This window comes from Solanum verrucosum, unplaced genomic scaffold, assembly GCF_900185275.1.
Source record: "Solanum verrucosum unplaced genomic scaffold, falcon-dt-bn FXZP01000102.1, whole genome shotgun sequence".
Classification (NCBI taxonomy): Eukaryota; Viridiplantae; Streptophyta; class Magnoliopsida; order Solanales; family Solanaceae; genus Solanum; species Solanum verrucosum.
The window spans coordinates 4,575,701-4,599,821 of NW_026019930.1; the positions used below are offsets into that span (position 1 = coordinate 4,575,701).

Below are 24,121 nucleotides of genomic sequence, written 5' to 3' on the forward strand. Positions count from 1 at the left end.
TAAAGGAAATTATGAGAGATCATGTGGCAGAATTTAACAGAATCCTAGACTACAGGGATGTGTACTCCAAACAAATCCTTGTAGCACTTGTGTTGTGAAGCTTAAAGATTCAGAATCAGAAAATGGGATAAAACAGTTTCACTCTTTTTATATATGTTTAGATACTATGAAAAAGGTTTTCCAACAAGGAGGCAGAAGATGTATAGGGCTGGATGAGTGTTTTCTAAAAGGAATTTGTAAGGGTCAACTTTTGGTAGTTGTTGCTAAGGTTGCAAACAACCAAATGTATCCAATAACATGGGTAGTAATTGGTACTGAAAACAAGTTGACATGGAAATGGTTCATGACCATTCTGCAAGATGATCCAAATCTAGGAGATGGTTCCCAGCTCACTATCATTAGTGATATGCAAAAGGTAACTGATTTTTTTTTGTTTATCTTTAATTTAATTTGATCAAAGTTTAACTATCTTTATTATTTTACTTTACAACTAAAGGGACTAATAGCTGCAGTAGATGAACTATTTCCAGAATTTGAGCACAGAATGTGTGCTAGACACATATTAGCAAATTGGTCACAAAACTTTAGAGGCATAGAGATAAGGGAGAAATTTTGGGATTGTGCTAGATCAACATTTGAGGCACAATTTAAGTACAATATAAATGCCCTATCCAAGCTGGGAAAAGGTATAGTTGAAGCCCTTATCAAATACAATAAGGAGAAATGGTGCAAAGCTTTTTTCCAAACTTTTTCAAAATGTGATAATATATATAACAACATGGCAGAGAGTTTCAATGCTTGGATCTTGGGACCTGGGAACAAGACTATTGTAATTATGTTGGAAGAAATTATAGTTAAGGTGATGAGTAGGGTGAGTAAGTCAAAAGCATTTGCTGAAACATGGACATATGGAATATCTCCAATGGAAATGATGGTATTCAATACCAATGTAACAAGATCAATGCAGTGCAACATTGAATGGAATTGTGATGATGGATATGAAGTGTTTGAAGGGGTATATAAGCATACTGTGAACTTGGGTCAACAGAAATGTAGTTACAGATCTTGGGAATTGAAAGGTATCCCATGTGCACATGGTATAGCAACAATGAACCGCTTGAACATGGATACATCACAAGTAATTTAAGCTGGTATAGAAAAGAGACATATCTGAAGACATATTCTCATTTCATTCAACCAGTCCCAAATATGAAAATGTGGCCTGAAAGCATAAACCCAATAGTTGAACCACCTGAGGCAAGGCCAATGCCTGGTAGGCCACCAAAGAACAGAAGAAGAAAAATTGATGAAGTGAGAAAACCTGGGAAGTTGCCAAGAATTGGGACAGTAATGACATGTTCAATTTGCAAAGGAGCAAATCATAACAAGAGAAATCGTCCAAAAAATCCTAAACCTAAGTCTACACCAATACCCACTCAAGAGGTACATTCACATTAATTTGCTTTTATAAATTAGATTATGTTACTTATTAATTTAGTCTCTTGTTGTATTATTTTTCTACTCACATTAGTCCACCACTGAAAAAAAAAGGGGTAGAGGTCAATATGAAAGAGCAAGCAGCAGCTAGACTGGTACAAGAAGAGGTGCAGGAAGTGGTTACAAGAAGAGGCCAAAAGTGGTTGGACAAGGTGTATTTGTTGCTGATACTGGATATACATGTATTAATGTAAGTGTCTTATAAAACTGTCAAAATTATATTTTTAAATGTGAGACCCAAAATAACTATGTTGTTAATATTGCACCAAGGATTGTCTAGCAGTAGGAGGGTTAATACTGGTGTGGTGAGTTCTGCACATGTGATAGGTGATATTGGTTATAAACCTACCAAGGGACTGAAGTGGAAAGGCAAACAGGTCATGACTCTAAGAGAACTTCAAGTCCAAAGTGTTATGCGTCGTATTCAAACAAGATCAAAAGCTGTTGGAATTCAAACAAGGGCACAAGCCAAGGGAAAATCACCCTCAAATAAAACTTCTTAGTTGTGTGGTTGTAACAACCAAACTTAAATTAGTGTCTGTTTTGTATTTTGGTGCTTGTGTGGTTGTTCCATCAAATTTAAAGTAGTGCCTGTTTTGCATTTTGGTGCTTGTGTGGTTGCTCAACCAAACTTAAAGTAGTGACTGTTTTTTTGTTTTGGTGGTTAACTTAAGTTATTGTGGTTGTTGTTTGAAACAATGAAACACTATGATGTTTGTGTTCGATGATCAAGAAAGCACTAGTTATGTTATGCCTTTAAGTTAGGTTGCCTTTATGTTATTATTTCATGTTTTGTTATCATATTACCAATTACATGTAACTGTAGTTTTATGAAAAAAGGATAAGTCAATTGAACATACACAAATATATATATATATATATATATATATATAGCTTTAATCAGCAGAAACATACATCACTAAAACACCAAACCAAACTAATCCACAAAATGAGAACCCTAGAACCAAAAGACCTTGCATTAATAACAATTGCATTCACAAAAAAAAAATTCAACGACACACTAAATAAAAGAACAATATCATATTACATATCAAATTAATGCCCAAAATCATTTTCAACATCCATCTACACTTCAACTGTTTTTCTTGTTTGTTGGTCTTCTTCAACAGACCCAAAATCACAGTATTCGCCTAGCTAGGAAATTCTAGATCATACCAATCAAAAAACTTACAAGGATTTCGAAATGAGGACTGCATTTCATAAAATCAAAGTTAAAAAAATTACATAATACGAACTTGGCAAATAAAAAGTAAAAAAAATATGAAACAATACATACCCCATAGTGTCTACAATTGAGAAATCTACGTCCGGAATTGTCATTTGTCCATGAAATTTTCAGAATTGGAGGAGTCCCACATAAGCAAACAAGTCTCCTATTATAATTCATGAATTTAGCAATAGCAATTAAAACAAAAAAGAGAGAAAAATTCTGAAATTTGAAAAGGGAGAAGGGATTAGGGAGAATAAATAGTTAGAGAATAGAGAGAGAAAGATCTTTAAAATATGCCAAATATTAAAGAAGGATGAAAATTTTACGTTTTTTACCGTTGTAGCTTTATGATGTGGCAAAAAATCACTTCCTCACGCGCCTCGTAGAGTGTGTTGTCAATTGCTATGCTAGGTGGACAATAAAGGTGTATGCGACAGAGGAAAACCAAGTTCCGGGGAGGGGGGGTTAATTAAAACGAAATTTAATTTAGGTGTACACCGAATAAAAATCTTCAAGTTCAGGGGGAGGGTAATGAGTACTTTTGCCTTTATTATAATTGTCCCAAACACAATGCTAAATATTCAATTAATGTCTGACATCATGGATTTATTTCATCAATTTATAAAACATGGGTGTAAATAGTACTGATTATAATTTGATTATAGTAAAAAAATACCCTATTTCATTTTTATCACAAGGACTAGTAAATTTTGGAGAGTGGATTATCTATAATGATGAATCGTTGACAGACTTTTTGAGGGTTCCAAATGACTACATAGATCAAATCAAGTTAACAATACTTGAAATCTATGTTAAAAAGGAGCCTAAGACTAGTCAACAACGTTCTCCTTTATCGGTCGATTCCATCTCCGATTAGAAAATCATAATAGCGTTGATGGATTTTCGATAACTCAATCTACTGATTTTCCTAACATAACTCATTATCAAAATATTCTTACCGATCGATATGATTTTGATTGAACGAAACTATCAATGAAAATGACTGGTAATGCTCAATAATTATATTTCAATTATTATTTGTTGATTTTGTCAATTATTTATTAATTTATATGATTTATTATTCTTATTATTATTATTAATATTATTATTATTATTATTATTATTATTATTATTATTATTATTATTATTATTATTATATATTTTGTAGCAGTTTACCTCAGCAAGATAGGAATATTCCTCCAAGCTATGGACTAGATAATTATTTTGGTTAGTCCTCACACTTTGAAATGATGGAAACTGTTGGGACATCCTCAAATTTTCATGTCTCGCCTACTTTTGATGAAGATGATTATCGATATGTCCAACAATTGATTTTTAATTTAAGTAAGTTAATTGCATGAGACAAATATTTATACTTTTTTACATATATAGGGAAACTATCACACAAGATGAGCCCATTGACACTGTGAATATCGATGATCATGACCTTTCAAATTACGACACACCTTCAGCTAGTGATAGTGATGATTTGTCTAATGCTGAGGAATCAGGAGATAATGTTCCATTTGAGGCATCATCTAGTGATGATGATTTTTTTATGCCCAATTGGTCGCCAAGATCAATGTCCATGAGTCCGTTTCGTAATCATGAAATTTCTTATCTTGATTATCTCCTAGATGGTCCAAATATGTTTGGCGATACACATGATGAATATATATCACAACGTACGTGGCGTGAACCAAAAGATTTCATGAATGGTGCTATTTATATTGAAAAAGACATGTTATTCAATTCAAAGAAGCAGTTGAAAAGAGCAATTAAGCTTCTACATTTAAAGATAGCGAGGAAGTACTTTGCTATTAAATCGACAAAGAAATCACGACGACTTGTTTGCAGGCGTGTATAATAAGGATGTCGATTTAGGCTGACTTCTTTTAATGATAAACATACTAACATGTGGAAAGTTGGAAGATACATTAAAGAACATACATGTAATATGGGTACGTGCCGCGATGGACATTTCAACTTGGATATTGAGATGATTGCTAGCATCCTCCGTGTTGATATAGAAAAAATGCCAAGGTACTATTTTATCCTTAGGTGATTTTTCTTTAATAAGAAAAAAATTATTTTTTTATTTGATAATTAATATTATTTTTACTTTTTCAGGTTTCCCATCAAAGACTGTCAAACAGGCGTTCTTAAAGCATACGCCATTTCGATAAGTAGAAGAAAAGTCTATCTTGGTTGCAAGCGTGCTTTTGAAAAAGTCTATGGTACTTGGGAGGGTTCTTTTGCCGAGTTACCGAGGTTCATGGAAGCTTTGAAACACTTCAATCTTGTAACAATAGTTGAATGGAAAACAGAGTGTCGTGTCAATGTCATTGAAAATGTATTCAACTATGTGTTCTGGACTTTTAAACCATGCATTGATGGGTTTGTGTTTTGTCGTCCTGTTATATCGATCGACAGAACACATGCCTATGAAAAATATGATATCGAGTTGTTGATTGCGATTGGAAAATATGATATCAAGTAATTTAAATATTTTAAAAAATTGAATATAGAAAAAATATTCTTGTACGGTGTAATGTTAAAGATTCTTTGTATTTGAATGTATTTTAAATATTTAGTAAGGTTACTTGAAGGAGAGGAATAAATCCGCAAATGTCAATCACATTACCGATAGATGCCCGACAAAGTGCACAGTACAAGTAGGCCAACACTGCACTGCCCCAATTGTACTTACCTACATCGTGGATGGGATCTAGAAACGCCAAGTATTGTAAGCTAATAAGGTTCCCCGACGTGTTCGGAAATAAGATGTCCCCCCAATATAACAAGCATGTAAAGTCTAGCAATCTTCTCAACCCGTTCTACTGGAGTAGCATCTCGTATCAGATCTACTTGTAACTGATCTTGCAAGTAGTCGGTAATGCTATGTATCCTCACTTGACTTGCCAATATCCATATCAGTTGGTGCTATGGCGCATCCTGTGAGTGTCTCTAATAAAGTACGCCATGGATGAATCCTCCGTGCAGCATCTTGCATGTACACAACATCACCATCGATGAGCAAACCAAACAAGACCTGCATATCCTACAATGTAATCGTGACCTCACGAAAAGGTAAGTGGAAGCAATGAGTGTCTGGCCTCCAACGCTCAACCATAGCTGTAACAAGGGCACGGTCATACTGCATCCTGCCCACACAAACTATATCATACAGTCCGGACCTACATAAGATCTTCTCAACACGTCTATGAGGTCGGTGCAAACGAAATAAATTCCAACCATCATTCATGTGAACCGTCCTCATAAGCCTACTAAATGATATCTCACCTTTTCATCACAATTTTGATTTATGCTCATGATGAGAGAGAAGAAGTGTACGATCAATCGGTCCAGGATTAACAACACGCTCCATTATATATTGTAAGAAAAATTCTATTAATTCATTTAGTATAATTATATCTTGACAAATTAAATTGTGAACTATCTTCAAACAAATAATTGTACGAGAGTTAAAGAATCTCTAACTTCAGCAAGTTAATTCAATGTGTTATTTGTCGAGTCAATCACAAGAAAATAAAATAGAATAAAAAGAACCAAAAGAAACATATACCTGAAGAGAAAGAGATGGAACCATCTATTGGAACAATTGAGGGATGACTATGTTTTTTCCCCATGGAGAGGAATTGAATCCCTAGAATTTGATAAATTTCAATTTTGGTACTTATTGATTAAGACTATCTTTCAACTACTTGAAATGTGTAATTGTGAAATTTTAATCTCTTTGATTATAATATTCAAAAAGATTCAGAATTATTAACCACTTCACCATTCAGTTATCAATGTGTTATGTTAAACTTATATTTATTATCCCATATTTTAGGAATACAACAACATATTTCTAAAAAAATTCTGAGCATAACATATTTTCAACATAAAAGGATCAAAGGTTAAATATGTTGAGTCATATATCGCAAGGATCAAAATTAAAATTTATGAAATATTGAGGGACCAAAAGTACTAGTCTCCCTACTCTCTCTCTCTGTCTGTCTGTCTGTCTCTCTCTCTCTCTCTCTCTCTCTCTCTCTCTCTATATATATATATATATATATATATATATATTGAGGGACCAAAAGTACTAGTCTCCCTGCTATATATATACTATATGATATAACATTTTATTTCAATACAATTTTATTTATTTTTTCATTTAAACACAATGGATCATATTGCTAGGGGATGAAATGCAAGAGAAGCTACTAATCAAGCTCAAAGACAAGCACCAAATAGAATTGACAATAATGCAAGAAGGGAATCTATGTTAGAAGCAATGGAAAAACTTGTTGACAAATACAAAAAACGACTTCAACATCTTGAAAACACTATTTTTCAACTTGGACACTATTTTTTTGTGTTTCAAGGTGTTATCTTAGCTTCAATATCTCATTCTTCATCCCTCAATTGTTCCAATAGATGGTTCCTTTTTAGCCTCTCCCTATTTGCTGCCATTATCAATCTTTATGCAATATTTTTCATGGGGAAAAAACATATATTCACTTTAAGACATTATGATATAGCTTGGAAAGAATATAATGACCTTATTTAGGTTCCGTACTCCACATGATGTAACCGTAAGGACTCACAATTATTAAATATAAAAAACATGAGATGAAAATGTGTAATTCTGCAGTAGCGAAATACTATTTTTGCAATACCAATTCAACAATGTAATTCCTTTTGTTTCTTTCGAATTAAAGACTCTTTTTTTCTAACTCAATATTTAGTAATTGAATGCACATTGTATAAGACTTGCTGAAATTTTGAACAAATTACAACATCATTTCAAAGTAATGAAAATATAAGATGGAAAAAAAATACCTAATTTTAATTTTTTAGTGTGGGGCCGCTTCAGTTGTCGGATTGGGACCATCAAATGTTAATCTTCAAAGTGAAAAAACGTTTGGAAGTCATGAAAGTGAAAGAGGAGAAGAAGAAAGTGAAAAGGTAAAGTAACTTTTTATAAAGTGTAAGATTTTCTTCCACTTTATAAAGTGTAAGAAAAGTTCCATTTTACAAGGTGTAAGAAATAGTTTCGTTATATATTAAAATATACACGTTATGAGACTAACGGAAAACGTTTAGAATATTGTATAAAGTGAAATATTTTCTTCCACTAAGCCTATTTTAGTTACTTACTAAAGTAATGGCTTATTTTGGTCACTTTTATTTTTGTGTGGCTTATTTAGGTTCCGGACTCAATAATTATTAACATATTTAATTTATTTGTTTGTTTGTTCTGAAACAAAACAAAACTCACCTCTAAAAAGTATCTGAACGTGCAATGAATTAAATTTTTGACAAGCACAACATAACAACTAAAAATAAATGGAGGAAGTAGTAGCTTTTTATTGAAACTTTTCTTCAAGAGGATAAAAAAAAAGCATCAGAAAATTTTAGTATTTATCTATAATATATAATGTCTTAGACTAAACAACTTATATATAGAAGATTAATAAGCAATTATTTGAAAGAATATTTTTAAGCGTTAAGGAATTGTAAGACATACTAACTAATAAACGTTATGGGTATTTGAAATGATAGAACTCTAAAATCATAATATAATCCAATAGAGAACTTTACAAACAATAAATGTAAGAAAAACTTTTAAAAAACTATTTGCTAGTACCTTCTTATCTTGAATAATCAATTCAATAAAGAATATGATGTGTGAATATTTGCGATATGGTACGTTCTATCTTTTATAACTCCAACTTTCAATCCTCATTGCTTATTATTGATGAGTTCAATCTGAATAGGCATATTTTATCGAGTGTAGGTAGAAAAATTACAATTAAAACACGATAAAATTAATAACTATAATGGAGTAATCAAATAGCAAGTACATATGTCAAAAATTCATATCCATCATAGAAATACAAAACTAAGCAAACAATTAATTGCTTCAAAACATCAGGGTAAGAAATGCACAAGTTATCGATAAATCTCTCTATATATATATACACATATTGTAAGCATATTAAGAACTCTAGAAAAAAAAATGTTGAAACTTTATTTGAAGATTTTTTCAAACAAAGCATTTATCAGTGCATGTATACATAGTACTTTTCTAATATTTAGAATTAATTAAGAACAAACTTTATCCAATTTAATGCCACTGATAATAATTTATTATTTATAAAAATTTACAGTAAAATCTCACTAAATTAATACTCGGTTAATTAGTAATCTCTCTAAGCTAATAAATTCCTTTGGTCCCTACTTGGGCCAATGGAAAAAATCACCCATTTCGATAAGATAATAAGATAATATATTTTCAGGAGACCCCATATAAATATATGGTCCCATTAATATTATAAAATAGTAATTCCTTAAAAGTACAAATATATCTAAGAAAATTAGTGAAATATGATTCTATTATGTTCTGTTTTTTTGTTAAAATTTAAATCTAGTTGAAGCTTATCTCTAATTTTTCTTATTGCATCCAAAAGTTTTGGTGTTGTCTTTTCTAATTGTACCATAAAATTGTGAACAAATCTAGATGCAAGTGTTTCCTTACACATAACTGGTTCCAAAGGTATTGTATCATCTTCAACTTTATTATCAATATTATTTTTCCAATGATATCCACATTTTGTTCTATGTTTTGGACCTCTAAACATGTATCATTTGCACCTATTCAATAGGTTATTAACATCCATTTTATTGCGGTAATTGAGATCATTAATCCTGACTTCAAGTCCATGAATGACGTTTTCATAAGTGGTTTCTTTCAAATTCTTTGAAATTTCATCCCCGAAGAAATGCTTTTGGTGTCGAAACACTCTTTAAATTAATAAATATTAATTTATTGATTAAATAATACCTCTACAAAATAATAATATTAAATGGCCCGTCTATATAGATTTAGAGAGGTTTTACTGTATATGGAAGATATAAACAACACATTTTCACAGCCTTACTTTTCAACATACTATTTAAAGAATGACTTTTCAGTTAAATATTCATTTCATCATATATATAAAATAATTAAAAAATTGTCATTATGAAAAAACTTGAATATTGAAATTAATGTTCTTAAATATTACATTTAATACATGGATTGAGAAACCTTCTAATAATTGCATGAATTTGATCTCTCTATTGATAAATAATACAACAATACAATTTAGAAAAATAGGCAAATAAAGACAAATGGATACTATAAGTCACAAGTCAATACTACAATTTGAAAAGTATACCAAAAAAACTATGCATCAACTCCCTTTTTCATTGGAACATCTTTCTCCTTATCTTTTTTTTTATTCAATAAATATTTTTTATCCGTAAATCAAATTTAAAAATGTACTATATTTTAATATCCATAAAAATCTCATTCAACTTCCATATAAACAAAAGCAAAACCTGAAAAATCCACCAAAAAAGACACAAAATAAATTAAATAAGAAGTCAAAGCGAAATTTATATATAGAAATTGCATGTTCTATTGAATTTGAAGATGGTTACAAACTAAAAAAGAACTGAAAAATTAAGTAAAATTTCAATACATACTTATATTTGTGCATACACTTCAAGTACGAAATTTCTTCCCTAAAATTTATCAAATGGATCAAAGATTTGGTCTTTGGTGAATTTCATACTTACAAATCCTCCCAATGTTATTTGTTGGGTAAAAAAACCTAGAAAGTGTACGCTTATTTTCTTTATTGAAAATCTTAAAGATGCCAAAATAACACACAATCCTAAAAAATATTATTAATATTAATCACAGTAAGAATCAACAAATATTGCAAATGGCAAAAAGATGAATATAAGAAGAATAGTACTCCTAATAGTTTAACAAAAAAAATATATGTTGGAAGAAGAATATATCCATTAATTTTTAATTGAATTTATTTGTGTATAAATAGAGAATAGAGATAATGGGTAGAGCAATTTTTAAAAAATAGTATTAAGTGGCTTTGTTACATAATTTGAAAAAAATCACATTTAAAATCATAGATATATTTTTTAAAATAAAATAAAATAATAATAAAAAAAAAAAAAAAAAAAAAAAAAAAAAACAAATATATATATATATATATATATATATATTCATGCAGCCGTTTTTTAAATTAGTGGGAAGTTTTAATGGGTACCTTTTTTATTTCAATTTTTCTTTCTACTTTTAAAGTAATTTTAATTTTATATTACCACTAAGCACTAGGGACGTGTTCTTTTCTTCTTCTTTTTTTAAAATGAAAAAAAAAATTATTCTAAATTAATGTGACTATTTCTATAATTATAAAAGTAAAATTTATTTAATATAATAAAAATAAAAATAAATAATTTAAATCTAGAGAAATTATTTAACATGTAAGATTTTAAATTTTATAAAATATTAAATATTTGTTCACTTTAAAAAGATGAATAAGGCAGTTATTTATCATTTTAATTAAAATACTAATAGATAAGTATATAAACGTATTTTTTCTAGATAACTATTAATTTTAACCTTATCTAATAAATGAAAAGTTAGCGTGCTATTTTATCAATTTCTTTAGAAATATATATATATTTTTGTAGCTATTTATAAGGAAATTTGTCGACTTCTTTTAATAATAAAATATAGAATATATTTAAAATGAATTTAAAATTTAAATTAAATAGATAATCATATATTAGTAAAAAAACTGTTACAATATTTTGAAAAACAGTAAAAAGTTAAGGTGACTGCAAATTTTTGAATTTTAAAAGAAAGCTGTGAAAACTGTTCGTTGAATTTTTCATTATTTTTGTAGTGTTTGCAATTTTTATTTTTTTACTTTTAGATTTTAAATTAATTTTAGTAATTATTAGATTCTCTTTTTTTTGGCGCTAATACGTAGGCATTTTTTCTTCTCCTATTATATATAGATAGATTTGATTTTGATTTAAGCTTTATTATAATTACCAACATTTATGAACTATTCTTTATTGAACCATTCAGAATTCTAAGTTTTAAACTTGAAATAATATATTAAAAGATAAAAACTATGAAAAAGTATAAGAAATATTTAAAAATTATATCAAAGTAAATATTTGTATGTATAAAATAATATTTTAAAATTATATATATACTGTCGGATCGCTTTGGTCTCCGGTTGTTTTTATTTAGTTAAAACCAAAACAACCCAAATACAGTCGGATTTTTTTTTCAATACCAAATCAAGTCAAACCAAACCACTAGTCAGGCTTTTTTTTTCGGTCGGTTTTCGGTTTGGTTTTGTACACCCCTAGTTTGTACATGTTACCCATCAGTCTGAGTTTGGGTCAGCTTCAAACGGCCATATCTTTTAGCACATAAAAATTTAGGTGGCCCATGACCTATCAAATTGAAGGTCTTTGAGTCCTCTTTCCAATGCCACCAAGTTTACTTGATTTTGAGCTCGGAGTAAGAAGTTACCCGTTTAAGTGAAGCCTCTCTTTTAAAGATATCCCAATCGTTTTTAGAGTGATTGTTTGGTCTTTTCCTTTTTCTACTAAGCCTAGCCACACTTTCTTCACCCAATTAAGGGTCTAATAGGATGCTAAACCACAATTTTCACGTTCTTTAGCACTTAGACAAATTAGAGAAAGGTTCCAAGAGGAGAAAAAACTAGGTTTCAAGCATTCGTCAAGATTCCATCGATTTTCGCCAAGAACATTGTTCTTTTCAAGTATGTAAGGCTTCTCACAGTATTGACTTGTTCGTCCTCACACCATATATCTAATTTATCCACGAAATTGTTGTATCTAAAAGATTCTTGAGTAGTTCTTGATTTTGGTTCAATTTTTTAACAATGGAGGTTGTGAATTCTTTTGTGTTGTGGATCTTTGGTAAAAGTTATATTCCCAAAGGGATTGTATGGAATTCTTCATGTATTCGTGTTGGGTTTGAGAATCAAGAAGAGTATAGGAGAAATTTCATAGCTCTAAACTAGTTGGGGCCCTAATTTGAGCTTGAAAATTCATCAGTTTTTTGGGCAGGGGAATGGGGCGGCGCGCCACCAAGGCGCCAAAAACTTATTCCTAGAATTTTGGGGCCTAGCGCCCCGCGCCAGCAGCGCGCCCAAAATTCTGTCAGAAGTTTGGTGCCTGGCGCCCTGTAACACCCCCGATTTTTTGAAATGTCTAAATTAACTCGTACCTTCGTGAAAAGATAAAGAGAGTGAGTAATAAATTAAGAATGATGTGGTATGTCATATTTTAAGTGTTCAAGAGTTGTATCTCAAGTTTTGAAATTAGGTAAGTGGCAACATAAAGGTTGGAGAAAGTTATCTTAAGTTCTTTTTTAAAGATTTCTCTGAAATTTGGGTCAAATGTCTCGGAGGTTTTCTCCAAATATATAGAGTTGTGGGGACCAAGATCTATCAAATAGAAGGTCTATGAGTCTAGTTTCCAACACATCAAACTGTTCGTTCATACGACTTCAGAATATAGTGATATTCACGTTTTCGCGAGACTGCGCAAGCAAGCACGTTAGGTGGGGCCCTAGGTCGGTGGAACTTTTTATATGTCTTCTTCTTCGTTTTTTTCTTCATTCTTTTAGTTAAGAACCTGAAAACTTAGAAAACCCATTTCTAGGATCAACAAAATTATAGATTTTCTTGACTTAAGTCCTTGACAAAAGTTGTTCTACGCGTTGAGCTTGTCATCATGGTATAATTTATTTTATCAATTTCTTAGCATATCCTATTTTGGTGTTGGGACAACAAGGGTTTGGACATATTTTAAGGTTTTGAGGTGTATTACGAACTTAAGATCAAGGTAAGACCCTTATTTCATCGACTTTAGTTTTGATAAGCCGCAAATAGCAATTTGCGACGGAAATACATATCTTTTATTGGATTATCGTGGTATCTTCTATTCTTATGTGTTGATTATGGTCCTGCCTTATTGTAGTATCGAGGGGGGTTGTGAGTAAAAGTTGTTAGGCCACGTGAATTTAGCGAAAAAGGTATGTTAAGGCTATTCCCTTCTTACACCATGTTTCCTTAAAACTTAGGAGTAATGTAATTTGGTTGTTATCGTTGTTATACTTGTAGCAATTATTGTTGATTGTTGGCTGCTCAAGTGGATATAATCCTCCCTTGTCGGGATTCCTATTCAGTTAGTAGCGTCTCTCTATCCGTATAGGTTGCTTATAGCTAAATTGCTTGCTTTTCGCCTATTGGATGGTTATTGTTGCCCTTGGGGCTATTGTGGTTAGTTGCAGAAATATGATCTATGCCTAGAAGGGATATGTTCTGCCTATGGGGCAATATTGATGCCTAGAAGGGATATGATTTGCCTATGGGGCAATATTGATGCCTAGAAGGGCTATGAGTTGCCTACGGGGCTATATTGATGCCTAAGAAGGCTATGTGCTGCCTACAATGCCTTGTTATTGCCTAAGAGGGCTATGAGTTGTGTCACGACCCAAGGGTACACCCAAGATGTAACATGGTGTACTTGACCCCAAAGGGGTCTCATACAAGCCCTTAGCATATCATAACATAAGATAATAGAAAAGTACAGAAATTTTAAAAACTTTTATCCATATAATCGAGGTCTTTTATAAAACCAAGCGGAAGTATTTTCTAAACTTTGTCTCAAACCATCTAATACAATTTTGAATAAAACTCTTGGGACACAGCCCATACAATAGTCTCAAACGTGAAATAAAAGACAAAGGAAAATAGTGGGTTTGTCCTCGAAGCTATGAGGACTCACCAAATCTTCACTCCTTTGCTCCTTAGAAACTTAGCTTCCAAGGATAAAACTCAAGTCTCCAACCCTACATTTGATTAGAAGGTAGGCAAAGTATGCGTTAGTACAAAATGTACAAAATATGTTAGCTAACACAACATCATAAGAGCATAAGACAAGGGTTAGTCAACATAAGACATAATCCATAATCATATGAAATACTTCATGAAACATCAATTATAAGCATAAGAGACAATATCATAATCATAAGTAAAGTATCCAATAAAATCATCAAATAAGCATTATTAAACTCTTAGTCATTCATATCATAATAAGACCATTCTCAAGTAACCTCAAAACATACTTGTGTAATACATGAATAGCATCCCATAATACCATCCAAGCTAAGTATCCCTTTTTGTTCATCTTTAACATAGTCAATCTCACTAGTCAAGCCTTGGACTCTCATAAGTAGCTTCAAGTCATACTTGTGCAATGTATGAGTAAGACCCCATAATCCTATTCACACTAAGTACCACCTTAGGCCATCACATTAATCACCTTAGTATCTCATCCTTTAGCTTAACTCTCATAACCAAGGGAATCTCTCACCTTTAGTCAATACTAACAAGGAAGGAAACTCTAGCACAATCCTATCTAAACATACATCATATAAAATAACACTTTCTTTAATAACCTTAAGTCATACTTGTGCAATGCATGAATAACATCCCATAATACTATTCATGCTAAGTACCACTTTTAGGTCATCATACTCATACTTCTTAGTTGGAAACTAGTCCCTCTCTTTAAAGCTTAGAACACTATGAGGTACTTCCTTAAGCACATCTTAGTTCATTATTAGGTTAAACCCTATGAGATACTTCTTTAAGAATGTCTAAGTCCATTTATGCTTTTGAACACTATGAGGTACTTCTTTAAGTAAGTCTTAGTTCATTAGATACGAAGATTGCTACTAGAAACCTTAACTCCACTATGTGAAGGCTTCCATCTCATAAGACCTAACTTTCGGAAAACCCACACTCTACTACATAAGAGTTCCCCTTTTAACTTGGATAGTCCTCACATCAACTAGGTGTGGTTCTCCTTTCAACTTAGAGCTCAGACCCTATCTTGTGTGACACACCATCTCATTGTCAATATCCACTTGAGGCCAAGCATACACCCCAAGATTCAATATTAAGCCTTGATTAACATTCATGTCTCATGGAAGGAGGTCCTTGACAATCAAATCATGTTCAAGTGATTCTATCACTTTATACAATCAAGCATTTATAAGGTAGGTTAAGTGAGTATAGGCCTTTCACTACAATTCTACCAATTAGACTTCTATTCATCACATTAAATTTACTCTCAAAGCCCTAGTGATTCAACATTCATGACTACAAGCCTTACTCTCAAAGCTTTACTTCTCACAACCATCATTCATATCTAGATTTCAAGTCATTCTAGTCACATTCTTCATTACTAAGTGATTCTAGTCACAATTCATCATAAAGGTTCAATTTCAACTCTACTAGTCATGATCCATCATATATACTAAAATCTAATTCAATCCATGCCTATATGTTCCTATTCTTGAACAATTACTATAGACATCATCAATTTTAGAAGATCAATTCTAAGACTTTAATTTCACCTTTCATGGCATAAACCCACATAATATCAATTTCATCAATTAGACTAGGGTTAACCATGAAAATCACATAAATTAATCATAATATCATAAATTCAATGCTAAATCATTCATAATTAAGTATTATCCACTTAATTGGAATGATACTTCAACACTACCAACAATGTAGGAAGAAACCCTAGCTAGAATTGGGTTTTGTCTTCATAATTGGGGGAAATTTAGGGGGGCTCTATGGCTGGAAGAACCCATAGATGAATAAGCTAACATACCTTGATTCAAAGCCCTAACCAAGCTTGCATGAATGGATGAAATCTGCCCTAGCTTCCTTCTTCTTCTTCTTCTTCTTCTTCTTCTTCTTCTTCTGCTCCTCCTCCTCCTTCTCCTTCTCCTTCTCCTTCTCCTTCTAGAGAGAGAATTATTTGGGAGGGAATAAGTTTATTTTGAGGTCTTGGAAGAATGATTTTACTGACTTAGTTTAGGGGCCTATTAGACTTATTTAGGTGGTTTAACAACTATCTAACCGAACTCAATTAACCCCTAACTAATTATCAATTAACCCCCAAACCCATAACTTAAAAACTAAAAACAAAAATCTGCCTCCACACACGAGATCCCCACCCACGGACCGTGGGTGGCACTACGGACCATGCTGCGCCTTCGTAGGTGGGGTACTGGAGCTCAACATGCAGGGGAACTAGGGTCCCTGACCCACGACCCCTTCCCACGGGGCGTGGGTCCATATTCTGTCCGTAGATGCCCTTCGTGGGAGGGCTGTTTTTTGACAGCTTTTGGGGTTGTTTTGGGGTCCTCCTCAAGGACCCCTTGGGGGGTCATACCTTGACGCTCTAACCCTAAAACCCTCATTCTAAGTACGGGAATCATTTTTTTATGATTTTAACCTCATATCAAACTCTAAAACCCTAACACAAGGCTCTAGAATTCTCTAGTTTAACTTACTAGTTTCCGGGGGATTACAATATCCCCCCCTTGGGATCATTTGTCCTCGAATGACGATTCTAAACACTTCTTAAGGTCACAACTCTAGACTAGCATCCCATCATGCATGTAACACATCTAAATGCACACAACTAAGGAGGAAAACTTCAATTCCAAGCTAAACATATTCCATGCAAAAGAAGGGAGTAAGAACTACTTCTATCAACCCAAAATGCAAGAAATTCTTTATTTACTCATTTTCAAGAAGGAACTACCATCTCTTGACTAAAACATGCTCAACATACACTCATGGAGCTTAAATGCAATTTACTCTCAAAAAGAATTTATTGAAGGAAAAATCTTTCAACTCCAAACTAAGGCGTGCTCATTAATTCATCTCATGAAGTCTATATGCAACTCTACTCAAATGCACTACAACATGAGGCAAAACAATGCATATAAGTCATTTCTAGCAAGACCTAAACTTTTTCATGAACATGCATATAAGGAAATCATGGCAACACATAAACACACAATAACCTTACTAGATAGGTACACCATCTCCATCTTGGGAGTAAGCCTATACAAACTCTTCTAAACATCATTCATACTAAGACAACTTCAAATTCTACTCATATCAAGTCACAAATGACAAGTAATCCAGAATCTAATAAAGCATAAAACACATACCGGTAGCAACACAAGGAGATCACACTTGATACTCTCAAAATTGGAGAGCATAAAACCTATTCTTCTTTTGAGGCTCCGGATCTATACCACTAGTGGCAACTTGCTTATCTTCTATCCCCTTAGCCTTAAGAACCGGGCAATCTCTCATTTTGTGCCCACTCTTCCCACACCCATAACAACCATTCATACCGGCTAGGCACTTACCATAATGACTCTTTCCACACTTGGTGCAAGTAGACTTAAGTAATGGAAACCCACTACCCTTCTCTTGGTCAAACCTAGGTATGTTGGAAGAATCTTGACCGAAATACTTTTGTTTAGACTTAGGTCTACTTTGTCCATCAGACTTAGCATTAGGAAGGTTCCCATCATCGATTAGCTCTTTTCACCTCCCTATTCATTTTCTTGAGTTTTTGCTTCTCAATTTGTTCGGCATGGACCATAAGACTTGAGATATTCATACTTGGGATAAGCATTGTCGAACGACATTCATTGACTACCAAGTCAGACACTCCTATCACAAATTTATTCATCCTAGCCCTTTAGTCCACCACTATAGTTGGAGAATACTTGGATAGTTGGGTGAACTTAAGAGCATACTCCTTCATACTCATACCTTCTTAACGAAGGTTAATGAATTCTTGCATCTTTCGTTCCCTCAACTCTAGGGGAAATAACCTATCAAGATATGCTTCTTTGAACCCTTCCCACTATATTGGGCCCGCTTCAACCGGCCTATTGTCTTTCCATTGTTCATACCATATTTGTGCTATATCCCTCAATTAATAAGCGGCTAGCTCCGCTTTTTCTACCGAAGTCAATCCCATAATAGCAAGCACCTTATACACCTCATTTATAAAACCTTGAGGATCTTCATCCACTTTGGAGCCATAAAACTCCGGAGGGTTCATCCTCAAAAACTCTCTCACCCTCAAAGTTATGGAATTCACATTAGGGTTCACCGGAGCTACCATCCCTCTATTGACTTGAGCCATCAAGGCTTGATCCAATAATTGCATAGTAGACCTAAATTTTGCATGAGTCACATTCTCCCCTATAGGGTCAATTGGAGCTTGAGGATGAGCTTTGTGTGGAACTTAGAGAGGAACCTCTTGATCCACATTTCCTTCCTCATCCCTCATAACATTTGACCTTGTATTGGCCATTCCCTGAAATACCATAGGACACGGATTAGAAGAAGGACCTACTAGAGCCAAACTCTAAGGCACGACTTAGAGAATGAAGAAGTGAAGTTTCCTAAGCATCCAATAGCCTCCTATTCATAAATGTGGTGCGCTTCACATTTATGAACAAGACTCTACTAGACGTGGTTTGAGACAGTCCTAGAACCATTCTAAACCTTTTGCTATGATTACCAAGTTTTTCACGATCAAGTGGTACACCCTAGATGTAACATGACATACTTGACCCCGAAGGGATCTCATACAAGCCCTTAGCATATCATAACATAAGATAATAGAAAAGTACGGAAATTTTAAAAACTTTTATCCATACAATCGAAGTCTTTTATAAAAGCAAGCGAGAGTATTTTCTAAACTTTGTCTCAAACCATCGAATACAACTTCGAATAAAACTCTTTGGACACAGCCCATACAATAGTCTCAAACATGAAATAAAAGACATAAAGGAAAATAGTGGGTTTGTCCTCAAAGCTATGAGGACTCACCAAATCTTCACTCCTTAGAAACCTAGCTTCCAAGAATAGAACTCAAGTCTCCAAACCCTACATTTGATTAGAATGTAGGCAAAGTATGCGTTAGTACAAAATGTACTAAATATGTTAGCTAACACAACATCATAAGAGCATAAGACAAGGGTTAGTCAACATAAGACATAATCCATAATCATAAGAAATACTTCATGAAACATCAATTATAAGCATAAGAGACAATATCATAATCATAAGTAAAGTCTCCAATATAAGAATTATTAAATTCATAGTCATTCATATCATAATAAGACCATTCTCAAGTAACCTCAAAACATACTTGTGCAATACATGAATAGCATCCCATAATACCATCTAAGCTAAGTATCCCTTTTTGGTCATCTTTAACATAGTCAATCTCACTAGTCAAGCCTTAGACTCTCATAAGTAGCTTCAAGTCATACTTGTGCAATGTATGAGTAAGACCCCATAATCCTACTCACACTAAGTACCACCTTAGACCATCACATTAATCACCTAAGGATCTCATCCTTTAGCTTAACTCTCATAACCAAAGGAATCTCTCACCTTTAGTCAATACTAACAAGGAAGGCAACTCTAGCACAATCCTATCTAAATATACATCATATAAAAGAACTTTTTCTCGAATAACCTTAAGGCATACTTGTGCAACACATGAATGATATCCCATAATATTATTCATGCTAAGTACAACTTTTAGGTCGTCATACTCATACTTCTTAGTTCGAAACTAGTCCCTCTCTTTAAAGCTTAGAACACTATGAGGTACTTCCTTAAGCACATCTTAGTTCATTATTAGGTTAAACCATATGAGATACTGACTAGATGTATCCGGGCGTTTTATCCAATACTAAGCGTTCACGGTTGTTTAATAGTAATATAACCCAACTAGTGAGTTGGGGTCGAGTCCCAAGGGAGCGGTTTGTAATCGAGAATTAAGAGAAAAGCAAAAATGTGTTCAAGACAATTATAGCTATAAACATTTATGAAGAAAAAAATATCAAATTAATGGGTGACACAAGTGTTAATTATCGAAGGGGATTTTGTAATCAATTATCGATTAAAATGAAAACTAAAAATGAAAATGCAAATATGGAGACGGGATTCTTGGGATGTGATAGGAATATGGGCTAAAATAAACAACTGGGTAAATGTTATTGATAGTAAATCATTGTAAATTGGTAACTAGGCTAGACTTTAGTGGGGATAAATTTTCTCTCGAACAATTTATGTTGAATCAAATCGGTTTCTCTCGAACACCAATAAGCAGCAATGAAGCACATCCTTCGCCTTAGTCCATTCACTCTCTCGAGCTGAATCCACGACAACTCAATAATCACAGACTATCGATTTAGTAGTTTTGATTTTAAAACCTCTCTCTCGAGCAAGTCAAAACCACGAATATAAAATTGTATTTGTAACTACAACCCCAGTAAATTCAAACAGATCTACTAAATGAAATCACATTTAAACAGCAAATTAACTATCTATTAGCAATACTCAGCAGTAAATTCAAGCCATATTCACACCCCAAGAATTGGGGTTTTAACTAGACATAGTAAAGAGATAGAAATCGATACCAAAAAGTGTTTCCATCAAATGGGTACGATAGATATGATATTTACACACATCTAAGATGAAGAATCTTCAATACCCACTTCCAATTGCTTAGAAATTGAAACCTTCAAATCTTCAAAGCTAAGGAACAAAGCCTCCAAAACTCTAAGTTCTAAAAACTAAAAATAATGTTTGATACTAATTGCATACAAAATTTTATACTAAGTGTTTACATCCCTACTATATTCAAATAGGGCGAAACGTCATGGTGACTTAAAAAATAATTAATTATTTCAATTTTAAAAGAATTTTAAGAATAAACAAATTTTAAAGAAGTCGCTACTTAATTTTAGGAAAAATTAGGAAACCATTTAACTGATCAACGAAAGCATTAGATTCTAGGTAAGGATTCAGGTTATTCTGAAGGAAGGTGTTAGGCATCCTTCAAAATCCACAATTGTGGGTCCTGACTGAATTTATTTTATTCAAATTGAGGAGGAGATAAAAATAAATATACAAGTATAATAAACATACAATATACACAAGTAATAAACTAAAACAATAATATAAGAAACAACCTAGATTTGCCTATCGTCAATAATATACGATAAGGAATCAAAAATATTGTTCGAATAACTTCAATTGGAAGTAGCTCCGGGTACTTGTAAAGACACTTAGTAAAAGTGTTAGTAATAAATAACTATGAATAAAAATAAATGAATTAAACAATAACTTAAAAAATAAAAATCCGTCTAATTAACATTGGAGTCCTTGAAAATCGACGGGAATTTCTTCAGTCATTTTTAACATATAAAATATATAAACTTAAACTAAATTTCTGTCTTTAATAATGGGAAGGCCTCAAAAACAGACGTAGAGATTTTTTCATTGACAATTTTTAACAAATAAAATATATAAACTTAAACTAAATTTCCGTCTTTAATAATGGGAAGGCCTTGAAAACCGATGGAGAGATTTTTTCATTGGTCAGTTTTAACATACAAAATATATAAACTTAAACTAAATTTCCGTCTTTTAATATTCGGGAGGCCTCCAAAACCGACGGAGAGATTTTCTCATTGGCCCCTTAAACCTACAATATATAATGTAATAAAAAGGCAAAATATTCCTAATAAATTGAGAAATATAACCATATAAGAATCACCTAATCAAATAAATTACTGATCTCAAAATAATAATAATAATAATAAACAATTCAAAATAAACATAAAACTAACAAATGAGCTGCAACTAGAATAAATGAATCAAGCATTGTAACCCAATAAAAAATAATATTATAAAAGAAAAGATAATCAAAATACTCCTTAAGTGACTGCAACAACAATATCATTAACAATATTTGCTGTCTCTTTCAAATCATTAATAAGAAATACTCAAAAAAATAAAATAATAGTAGTTAATATATATAATTCGTACAACTCTAATAATAAATAATAGACAACAAATCTAACAATAATATAAACAAATAGCTCATTAAATATTAATAAATAACTAAAAGAAAATTAAACAAAACAGGTCAGTGAAAAAATTTCAACAAAATATATGATAGAAAAGTTCAAGGCAATAATAGAAACAAAAATGTGTACCAACAGTAATAAAATAGCAGCCGCAAATCAAGCATCAACAATGGAGTTCTAACAAAACAAATCGATCAAAAACAACGAAGAAACAATGATTAAAGGAGGAGAGGGATACTAGACTGTTGGAGTTCTCTTTGATTCTCTGGAGTTTGCGTCATGGCGGCATGTGGTTCTCACTGGTGGTATTTGTTTATCTCTCTGATGTAGCTGATTCGTCCCGCCTTTGATAGGTGTTGTGGAGTTATTGTTGTTGGCAGCTGTTCGAGTGGTTGTTTGGTAGTTGTTTGGTTGTGACAAAAAAAAAAGAGGGTGAGCACTGGTGGTCTGGTGGTGGTTTGCGTGTAGGGAAACTGAGATCTGGTGATTTTGTTAATGGGGTTTTGCTGGAAAAAGTGGTGTTCCAGTCAGGTGGTGGTGATGAAGAGGGTCTGGTTATAGGTTTGCTGGTTGTTGTTGTTCGCTGTGAAAAAAAATGGGAAAGGGGAAGGGTCACAACAGTATGTCTTCATATCACTAGGACAGTGATGGGGTGGTGGTGACTGGTCGGATCTTCGCCGGAAAGGAGACCCTTTTTATCAATTAAAAATCTTAAAATTTCACTCCCCAATTGTAACATATTTCACTATCCCCCATTTTTTACCTAATCAATAACTTAAATAGGAAAATAATTATGTAATGAGCTCAAATTGTGGGCTTGGGATTGTTGCCCAAAATCATCATCAATCTGGGTATTCAAATTTTATCCGTATTTGAAAAAATTTCTAGATTGTGCAAAATATCAAAATGAATATTAACAAATGTAACAAATAAAATGAATATTAAAAAAATATAATGAATGTAACTAATGACATGTAAAAAATGCAATTTTAAAATTAATTGATAAAAAATCCTAAATTTTAATAAATAAGGATAGTTATCGATTAACTTATTTAAAATTATAAAAAAATATTTTGAACTATTAAATAAATAAAACTTAAAAGTTACGAATTCTGAAAATGTTAGGCCAAAATTGGGTGTCAACAGCTGTCCCTTTCGTTGGATATGATTGATGAAAGAAATCGTGGACAATGAAATTGACAAATCCGATTTTGGCCGAACACATGACCTTTATATTAAAGTGCGATTGGAATGTGGAGGAAGTCGATCCCGGACTTGCCTACAAAAGGTTCCATGATGTGTTGTGTCCTTGTTGAAATAGTCCGCACCTGTGGCTCAACTGAGAATGCATCCTCTTGGATGTTCTCAAAAAAACAAAGATGAAACTCATTAGTAAAGACAAAATTGCAGGAAAAAAGGTAGCATATCTTACGATACGACAAATGAAGATGATCCATTGGTAGGACAAAAATGTATGTCCATCGGTAGGATTTTGAATGTATGTCCATCGATAGGACGAATGAAAATAGATGATCCATCAGTAGGATTTTGAATGCATATCCATCGGTAGGATGAATGAAAAAAAATGATCCATCAGTAGAATTTTGAATGTACATCCGTCGGTAGGACGAATAAAAATTCTATCAACGCAAATCTCCTCCGACTTGAACGTGGAATAGATAGGG

The 24,121-nt window shown here is 32.6% G+C and overlaps 1 protein-coding gene across 1 annotated transcript; it reads left to right on the forward strand.

Moving 5' to 3' along the window:
* Positions 1-4,685: 4,685 nt before the first annotated feature.
* Positions 4,686-5,228, forward strand: LOC125832132 (uncharacterized). The gene is made up of 2 exons (XM_049511277.1): positions 4,686-4,771; positions 4,859-5,228. The coding sequence occupies exons 1-2, from the start codon at positions 4,686-4,688 to the stop codon at positions 5,226-5,228; spliced, it is 456 nt and encodes a 151-aa protein (XP_049367234.1).
* The last annotated feature ends 18,893 nt before the right edge of the window (positions 5,229-24,121 follow it).